General features: G+C 45.2%; 1 protein-coding gene across 1 annotated transcript in view; it reads right to left on the bottom strand.

Annotated features, from left to right (window-relative positions):
- Nucleotides 1–405: 405 nt before the first annotated feature.
- Nucleotides 406–10,266, bottom strand: part of setbp1 (SET binding protein 1) — a 45,504-nt gene continuing 35,643 nt past the window's right edge. Inside the window, exons 4-7 of the mRNA XM_086076650.1 lie at nt 7,856–9,913; nt 7,574–7,778; nt 6,417–7,470; nt 406–2,424 (exon numbers count right to left, since the gene is read on the bottom strand). Coding sequence (XP_085932776.1) covers nt 1,916–2,424; nt 6,417–7,470; nt 7,574–7,778; nt 7,856–9,913 — 3,826 coding nt within the window. The 3' untranslated portion in view covers nt 406–1,915. The remainder of the gene's footprint in view (nt 2,425–6,416; nt 7,471–7,573; nt 7,779–7,855; nt 9,914–10,266) is intronic.

The raw sequence follows: 10,266 nt of genomic DNA, 5'->3' as shown, positions 1-10,266 counted from the left end.
AATTACCAGTTTAAAAACCCTTATTGTAAAGTGGCACCGCTACATAAGTGAACTTTAACTCTAAGTATCTCCAGCTTGAAATGCTATCAAGAGTGATGCCAAAAAGTCAGCCAACACACACTAACACAGTGCACAGAACATTGAATACTTGATTCTTTACCAGTCACCACTTTCTAATTCACTTTCACTTGTTGCCGTTCAGATGGCCACGATTGCGTGCGTGATGCTCGAAGCACAAACGTGACTATTTTTGGGTTGAATGTTAAATGCTGCTTGCTATTTCTCAGGTCAAATGTCATTTCCTCTAAGAGAACAACAGAAATCATAAGGCACAAGTTGAGCTGCTGCAACTGAGAATCCCACCCTGTCCCACCCTGTCCAACCCCCCCCCCACCCCCCCCAGAATCTCCTGAAATAGAACACGGAATAATATTTCTTTATATACGGAATAAACACTAGTGAAGAGATTGATAAAAGGACACAGTACACATTGACATTAAAACAATCCTGGCTACATTCTAGAGTGCACAACGGGGTGATTTACATTGGTTCCAACACGATCAAGACGCGCATTTAAATTCTGTTAAATAAAGCGTCCTTATGATTAATACTGAGACTTTGGTTTCAAAATACTGGATTTCTGATTTTCTGTCCCAAAAATATTTTTTTTCTCAAATGAAAGTATAAAAAGTGGGGTAAGTTTTTCAGAACACTATATTGGAGTGAGCCCTCTCCATTCAATTCATAGCCGGGGCTTCGGGTTTGACGCTTTTGGCTGCGCAGCCTGCATATACAAATTGATTAAAAGTAATGCATGCTCACTGGAATGGATCTCCACACCATCCAAGGCCAAAAACCGTAAGGCTGGAACAAGCATTTAAGTGCTGCATTTGATTGATGCAAGTGTACAGCTTTTTTTCTTTTATAGTGCATTAAACCAACTTTTAAGGTTTACTTTACAACAAAAAAAAAAAACCCCACAGAACACACCTGATATTCCCACTGTATACAACGCCCCGCCCCCCCTCCCGAGATATAAACACAATTATGAGTGTATGACTGAATACATGTGGTTTCTATCTGAAAACAAACTTGTCTTGCGTCGCATGATGCATCCATGTCAGTTTTTGGTTATAGAAACAATATGCAACGTTCATTGTCTATAGTACAACAATTTAATCGGACCTGTGAGCTGGTTTCCTGTTGGACAAGGCAAGCGAGAGTGGAAATTGTGTCTATGTACAGTCTAGGACAGTCTCGTCCACCATATTGCCTTTAAGTCAGCATCCAGAATAGGTTTCAGATTGGGAGAAGGTGAAGGGGAAAAAAATTAAGCTGTAGGGGGTGCCCCACCCCAAAAATAAAATAAAAAATAAATTCCCGACTAAGAAGGTAAGGTAACACAGACGCGACGTACAGTGAGAGCAAACACTAGAAGAAGTACAAGAGCAAGGTGGCTTAATTACTGCTGTGTCTCCTTGACAGGCTCCCTCAGAAAGGCAGAAAAGAAGCTGAGCTGCACAGTTTTATAAGAATCATAAACCCCCCAAACCCCGCCCCCTCCCCACCCCTTGCTGGTAAATATATGGCTCACACCACATTCCGACACAGTATCATGAAGTACCATAAACATCACTGTATCAGATACATAAAGAGTCACATAATATCCTACACTGTCATTAGTACCACACAATTATAGAGCATCGGATTGAGGATCGAAATGAAAGCAGATCCAAGGAAGCCTTAAAAGGCTCTCGCGTTCGGCACGGCAAGTGTTCTGACCTGTGTCATTCTCCGAAAATCAAAGCGCACCGAGCAGTCATCGGATTAAGGGCACTGGATCTGATAAGGATGAAACGGCGCTGGCTCCTTTCAGCGCTTCTGTTCATTTACAGAGTTGCTCTCTCGAGCGGGTCTATTGATTGGAGGGGACCCATAAGTTGTCCCTGCTGTTTCCCCTGCCCCGGCGTTTGCCCCCTTTGGCCGGCGGAGGCAGCGAGCGGGCCCGATGAACCACCTTCTCGATGGTTGCCGAAATGGAATCGTGATTGGAAAACTCCAGAGGCTCCGGGGTCAAAGTGGGCCTGAGGCTCTGGCGACCCGCCGGTTCATCGCACCTCTCCAGAACGGGCATCCCCTGAGTCCTTCCGTCGGCTCTTTTACCGGCCAACGCGTCCGAGCCGCGGCCGTCGGCCCGGTTCTCCTCCCTCCTGTTGGCCGGAGCCGTCTCGTCATCCAGCGGTTGTTTTCGGGGCCGCCCGGGTCGTCTCTTGATGATGTTGTTTCCTGTTTTGGCTTGTCGCTGCAGGCGCTTGGCACGGAGGATCTTTTGCACATGTTCGAAGTTCAAAGAATGCATCCTTCTCACCTCCTTCTGGATCTGTTCCACCTCTCTGCGCTTATACCGTCGCTTACCGGGAGCACCTGCAAGAGTCAAAATGAGGACGGTGAATAAATAGGACAAAATTCATAAAGGGTTCCACTTTTGATGAAAATGAACATCCTCTCCGAGGCTAAGAAAGGCACGAAGGCAATTTTGCTCATGGAGGGAATGTCTTCTTTTTTTTTCTTTGACTTGAAGAGCTTCCTGCTAATTTTGACATATTCATACAAGCCTTTGAAAGCCCAGCTGAGCCAGGAGAGCATATCCTATCCTGTAATTGTCTGCTTGGGAGCAGAGAGGAGGAAACCCGCAGAAATGTCTCCTTCAAGCATTTCAAATGTTTCCACACAATCGCAACCTTGTGCATCTGGAGCAAAGGCTGCCAAAAGTCATCTAAACACACACACAGCGTAATTAACGCTGCAATTTCTAATTTCCTTCTTGATTCCAGTAACCTCTTTCTAAGCTTGGTCCGTCTCTGTCATTCTTTTTTGTTTTCCATCTCTAAGGCCCGGGAACCCCTACCCCCCCCCCCCCTTTCGTCTGGGCTTTGATTCCAGGATTCAAAATGAACCGGCACCAACATGAAGCAAAAGCGCAATCAGCCACGAGTCCCCAAGCAGCGTGTCGACAAAATGCTGTTCTCCATTTTTTATCTATTTACTCCCGCTCCTTCCAAGGCCGCCATTTTTGATTTTGCCACAGTATCACAAATCTACAGTGAGCTCTAAAAAGCCCCGGTTCAATACACATTAGGCAATATGGCATATTGGATTGACAAAAGTAATAATATATTGAGATTTTTCAGTATTGTCTAATGTCTAACATTTTCTGGAGAAAGTACATCGTGTGTTGATGGCTCGTGGCCCTAAGACCTTTGAAAAAGAGTTTGAAACGATAACGTAAGCACAGTCACTTGCTTTCAGGAACTATTAAAAGTGCAGACTGACTATCAATGACAGTATCATTTTGTTTTTCTTTTTTTAAAGTGCATTAAATTAGCAATGAAACAGGATTTTCGCGCGGTGTTCACAGTAAATTCTGTAGAGTAAATTTGACTCTGTATAGAGTGGGACCAAATAGACTCAGTTTTAGAGTAATATTTACACTTGGAAAAGAGTCAAATAAAGAATTGGAGGGAAAAAAGTCGCTCAAGGGCAGAGAAACGAACTCACAACCTTCAGCTTGGTAGACTGCCACACTACCACCTGAGCTATGCCCCTCCTAGTTTTTGCATATCGCCAAGAGACCAAAAACAGCAATTTTGGTCTCTTGGGAGTTACGAAGATTCCAGCTGACACGAGTGATGTACTAACACACAGCAGGAGCTGCGTGGCTCAGGCAATAGATCGGCTGTCTCCCAAGCTGAAGATCTTGAGTTCGTTCCTCAGCCCTTGAGTGACTTTTTTTCTTTATTTTATTAGCTATTTATTGTTTGAATAAATGAAAATAATGGCTGCGAAAAAGGCTACATAACAACAGAGCCGGTGGTGGCTGAAGACTTTTGCTTTATCTCAACTTAAGCGTTAGGACTTCTCAACTTTGACACCAAACTTCCCTACCTAGAATCCACATACTGTAGTTGGTACATGACCCTGAGGGTTTCGAATTCCGTTCTAAGGTATTTACTAATGAACTCAGTTTGAGGAGAGATAAAATGAGGCCTGACCGCCCTCCATTTACATCTCCGAGGAACATCACATTCTATTGCTACTTGAGAATTCAGGACAGACAATGAAATTAGTCTAATGCAGAAAGCAATAAGTATCGAGAGTTTATGAGCTGTACACGTTATCAGCTCAACTGAGCTCCGTCTCGCACGCATACAAGCACACCACGCAGACATCCGCACAAAGTAGATGAAATTTATGAGCTGCATACACGGAACATAAAACGGGTGACCTTCAACAGTGCGAGGGTCCATATAGCGCTGACGACCTGTTTCTCTGCGCAATAGGAAACCCTCGCTACACACACATTGCAGGTTTGATCTTTGACGACCGTTGTTTTATAAGATCTTTCTTGGCATCAGGAATAGGTGCGAGCATGTGACTTAAAGGAAATTGTCCCCATCAATTCAGTAGAGGAACACTTAGTGCAAGTATGTGCGAGAGTTGTCAGTGAGATGTGCTGAACAAATACGAGTAAATCATAATATAGTAGAACACAGTGCTGCTAATGCGGGGAAGAAAAATTGTCTCGCAATATACATTGCGGTGTTAAATGTGAGGTTCTGTGCCCGCGTGCATGCGCGTGTGTGTGTGTGTGTGTCCATGTACATACGTGCACATGCACTTGTATTTTAATTGGACTAAAGCTGTGAAGTGAAGCAGTAAGTCATGCTAGAGGAGGGGCAGAGGGAATAGGAAAAGGAGAGGGTAATGGGGGAGCAAGGGGGAGGGGAGACCTGGAAAAAAAAGAGGGAAGTGAGGGGGGAGGAAGAAGTGGAGGGAGACGTCTGCATATGGATGTGTGGATTCCAAACCATCCAAGGAAAATAAGGGGAAAAAATGTGTAAAAGGAGGATAGAAGACATAAACTGGAAGGGAAACATGGACAAGGAGATGTGATGGTTTGAGGGGAGTAGTGTATATATGAGTCATCCATCCTGGATACCCTGGGGTGGGATGGGGGGGTGGGGGGTATTTTAACTGAGCCCTTGCCTTCTCCTCCCCGCCACTGGACGAGGCCCCAGTCATTAAACCCCTGGCTGCCAGCCAGCTCTTTTAACACAGGCAAGGGCTTTTTACGGCGTGTCTGTAGAAAATAAATCACACTGTGTGAATAATATATCTCTGGCAAAGGCATTGGCAGGAGCGAAGGAAGGGAGGGGGGGTTGGGGGAGATTGGTGAATTATAGTTGTCTCCATCCATGCATTACGTTCTCTCGATCCCAAGCCAGATGTGCTCAAAAGCAGAATTGGGAGTGTACAAAAAAAAAAAAGCACATTAGTTTGGTTGTGTTAATTCTAGACGATAACACCTCTTTCAATGCTTTTAAATCAAGTTATATTTTGCTTACATATTCTTTTAAAATTGGGGAAACTCTGCCCCGGCAGGCGATGAAGGCATTATAACTACTAAAGAACGGAAGAATGCATTGCAAACCAATTATATTGGCAAACATGCTCCCCTTTGACTAAATTGAGAGGTTACATATGTGTTTAAAAAAAGGTTTTGAACATATTTTGGTAAAATAATCACTATTGTCATTTTTCTTTTCTTTTTTATTTGAAGTTATTCATATTCCATAGTCTGGATACGGCGAAAACCAGTGTTAGGCAGTAACTAGTTACTAGTAACTTTTTACAATAACTAATACTCTAACATTACTTTTTTTAAATACAGTAAAACACAGTTACAGTTGCAATAAGGTGCGTTAGTCAGTTACTTAAATACGATAAATTATTTAATTTAATCATTTTATTGTGCGACACTCGTAAGGATAAGCGGTTCAGAATCAAATAGTGAATGGATGGCTGCAGTGTATTGTACTACTTGCTGTTTACAATGGATTGCCGTTGCCATGCTAACGAAGAAGACGCATTGTGTATTGGATTCGGCAGTCATGGAGGGTCAAGGCGAGCGCAAAACGAGTTGTTTGACGTGGAAATGCGCTCATTACTTTAGTTGAGCATGAAGAAACTATGTTCTTTTTTTTTTTAAGTAAAGAGTTACTTTTAATAGTAACACATTTCTTTTTTGTTGAAGTAATCAGAGTAATTGAGTTACTTTAAGTAACTAGTAACCAGTTACTATTTTTTAGTATCAAGCACAACACTGATGAAAACCTATGTATGTTTATTACTATCATATCTGTAATAATTCTTAAAAGTTCTGCCTAAAATAAAAACACTTTCATTAAAAAACTGGTCCAGGATATGAGTAAATTTGGCATTAACTGTAAAATGCAATCAGCCCAAAAAAGTGGCATTGGAACCCGACTACAGATTTGTCTGTGAAGTACCCAGCATGTAGTGTAATGTAAGTGCTTAAGTTCCCATGATCTTAATGCACAGTAAGTGGTTCTTACCAGAGAGAGGGGGACTGGAGCACTCTTTCATTTGTACTGGCTCCTGCCTGGCAGTTTGCAGTGACATCAGGCCTTGATCTCCAAACACAGTCTGCCTCATCTTCCTACTCCTTGAACCACACTCATTCTCCTGTGACCCCAAGAAGAGGAAGGACGCAGATTCTTGTTGCTGTGATTGGCTACTGTAGCTGCTCATGAAGCTGTTTATTGGCTGTCCCGTCTGTCGCAAGTGGAAGTGGCCATCAGAAAGTGAGTGCGAGGACAGCTTTTCCGACTCGAACATCCCTAAAGTGGATCCCAGGCTTGAGCTTCTCCCATTGGTCCGCTTCTCTTGATGCTTTGAAGGGCCCTGACTGGATGAGTCACTAAGCATGTTGCGATGTGAATTGGCCTTGGCTCCACTGAAAAGCCCACCCAACTCTTGCCGGTCTCGCGGGGAAAGTAGGGGTTCGTCTTTGTGCTTATGTTTGTGCTTGTGCTTCCTCTTATGGAGGCGAACGCCCCCGAGACCACCTGCGCTATTACTGCCGATGGGTCCCAATCCGTCTCCTCTTGCAGAGGGCCCCTGATGCTGACCAGTGATGCTGCGATGCTTGACCCCTTGCTGGAGCTTTGAGTGTCCACTGGAGTGGAAAGCCTTGGGAGGGGGGACAGCAGGTCTCATGAAGGGTGATGGGGGAACATGACCAAGGGAGTGGTGAGGCAGGTAGAACGGAGGTGCAGGGGGGAAATAGCCTAGACTTAGATGGGGTGTGTAAGGCATGGCATACGGCGCTGCATAGTAATTTCCCCCTGCCAGTGGATAGCCATATCCTTGAACAAAAGGTATCTTCGAGGCCATTGGCTCACTGGCTTTGGCTGGACGACCCCGTCTCCTTTTGGCCTTCAGATCAGCACTTCTGCGAATATACGAAGTGGAGTCGCAGGGGTAGGGATCATAGGTGACCGGGTAGTAATGATGAAAGTTGAGGCGGAAAATGGAGGGGTAAGGATTCTGAGGGTAACAGGTATATCTTCTGTGAGACACTCGCAGCTGCTGGAGCTTTGACACAACCTAGTGGTGGGGAGTTGGAAAGGATTAGGAAAATACATCATGGACTGCATTATCACATCATTGAAATTGTAAAGGTAATGCAAAAATAAAATATGCGGCCAACCTCCTCGAGTTCAGACAGAAAGTGAAGATGATCCCGGCTCTGAAGACACTTCCTCTTACGTCGATTATGTTTTTGCTTCTTCTCCTGCTGAGAAAGGAAGTTGTCCACAGCAGCTTGTCGTTCACTTCGAGCTCTGTTTCCTCTGGCAGATGCTTCTAGAGCAGCAGCCTCAGCGGCCTCAAACCCGCACAGATCAAAAGAATACCTGGCACAAGAGAGCACAACATTTAACAACAGCACTACTGTGAGTATATGTTAGCTACATACAAAACAGAACCGCACCTGCGCCGAGAGGCGGGGCCTTTCTCGGTTTGATCCGAAGTGCTGTTGTTGTCGGTCCCAATCCCGCTGTCACTGGGAATTGTCTCTTCACTGTGGGACTCACTGATGGGGGACAAGGTGACCTCCTTCACCGATGCGCCTTCTGAAAGCTGTGAGGGTGAATTCGCGAGAAGACGTGGAGGTGACAGTTTCCATCCCCCAGAGAGAAATCCTCTTGCTAAAGGTTTGGGGGGCAGGGCTGAGATGGGCTGTAGACTAGGCATAGTGGCATCAGAGTGGCTGGTTCTCATTGGTGGAGCACTGGCGCTGGGAGAGGAAGTGGCGGCAGTCAAAATAGAGCTCTCATAGAGACTGGATGTGGAGATAGTCATGGAGGGCTTGTCCTTTACACTTTTGGGTAGGTTAGAGCCTTGCGTTTCAGCTCGGGGTTTACGACCTCTCTTTTTACCGATGTAGATGGTTCCTCTCTTGCTGACGTTGATCTGTTTTCCCAGCCGAGCCTCAATGGTTGATGCCATGGCATTCATAGCAGAGGTAACCGGTGCGGAAGGAGACTTCAGAGTGCTGTTCTTACTGGAGCTTGACAGGATCTCATTCAGGATGCTTTGCATCTTCCCAAGCTTTACTTTGTTTACTGGCCTTGAATTGTTTCTGCCACGATTTACTTTCAGACCTCCGGATTTGGAACTGGTAGTTGTTGACAACATTTGTACTAATGTTGTATTAATTGTTGTGGTTGGTGGATTTGTCTTACTCCTGCGGTTTAGCGCGGCAGAGGTTTCTTGTGCGAGGGGGCTTGGGGGTGAAGTGGATGTCCCCTCATGGATGGTTTCTACCGTTAGAAGGGGCTGTTTTTTGGGGCGCCCTCGTTTTCTTTTGATGGGCATGTGGACGGTCAGGCTGTCAGTATTTGTATAGAGGGGACTAGAAGGAGTTATGGGGAATGCCGATGGTGGGTCAAATACCATTGATGGACTACTGCAGCTGTCCCTCTGGGGTGAGGTGATGCTGTTGTGACTTTTTGCTTTCAGGTATGACCATCTGTCCTTAGCTTTGCTTGATCTGGAGCTGACTGTAGAGATGGTGCTGTGGCTTGGACTCGGACTCAGGGTTGCCATCGGTCTGGGACTGGGGCTGAAGTTCGGTCTGGGACTGGGGCTAAAGTTCGGTCTGGGACTGGGGCTAAAGTTCGGTCTGGGACTGGGGCTAAAGTTCGGTCTGGGACTGGGGCTAAAGTTCGGTCTGGGACTGGGGCTAAAGTTTGGCCTGGGTTTGGGGCTTAGACTTGGACTCATGCTTCCCTTAGGACTAGGGCTAGGGTTTGGACTAGGGAGTCTGGGACTTGGAGAGAAGTTTGGTTTGCCGATGTTTAGGGAAAGATCTCTGTGTTTATGTGCATCGATACTGTTCTTGGCACGACCTGATGGGTTCTTTTTCATTCTGTTCAGACTAAAAGTTGATTCTGGATCAGTCCCACTCCTAACTGATTCATCCTTTTCTGCCCTGTCTCCCTTTTCTCTTTTGTCACTTTTGTCCAGTCTTTCAGTTTTCTCTGTCTTCTCTCCACTGAGCTCACCCTGACTTGTGAGCCTGGAATCATTTTTGTGAATCTCTGACTTATGAGCTACTTTGGGTTCTGGCGGCTTATGCTGGTACTTCTCTGTGGTTTTAGAGTCCTGTCGTTGTAGGGACTGTTCCTCGATAGAGAAGGACTCATCTAAAGAAGGCTTTCTCCGCCTCTTTCTTCCTTTTCCTTCCTCTGTCAGCATGGCCACCCCTCTGTCCTCTTCATCCCCTCTCCTACCAGTAATTGTTCGCTCTCTTTCATCCTTCCTTCTTTGCTCCCTTTCTTCGTGAACCTGCTCAGTCGTCTCTTCTTGTCTGTAGCGTTGCCTGTCCTCTGCATTAGATAGGCTTCCTGTTTCTTTTTCGGGCTGTCTTCCCCACAGCGTGTCAGCACTGTGAGGATTAGAGAGCATCTTCTGGGAGTCCTTCCTGCCATACTTCCTCTTGATGTTCCCAAATAGTTGCTCATTAACTTCCTGCAAACCTTTCCCCCTGAATAAAGAACACAGAACAATACAGATGAGAATTTTTGCTGTAGAAATAGGGTTTCATGTATCACAAAACTGTACAATGAATCGGATTATGGCAGAAAATGGGATTACCATGACATCAAGACATCAACCACAGTCATGCAAACAAAACAACAGTGGATTAACCATGCTCTCATTATTTTTGAATAGTGTGAGTCAAACGTGTCTACTTGGTTTTATCCCGCTTAAAAGAAGTGTCACTGTCAATTCCAAGTTCAAACTAAGGGAGAAACAAGTCCTTGAGTAATTGGAGTACCTCAATTTATAAAATGCTCAAGGATTTTTTCTGCCTTGAGTACTCGTTTATTTGGTGTG

Source organism: Leptonotus elevatus, chromosome 5 (assembly GCF_054856555.1).
Source record: "Leptonotus elevatus isolate MCC_2025b chromosome 5, RoL_Lele_1.0, whole genome shotgun sequence".
NCBI lineage: Eukaryota > Metazoa > Chordata > Actinopteri > Syngnathiformes > Syngnathidae > Leptonotus > Leptonotus elevatus.
This window is presented reverse-complemented; position numbering and strand designations above follow the sequence as displayed.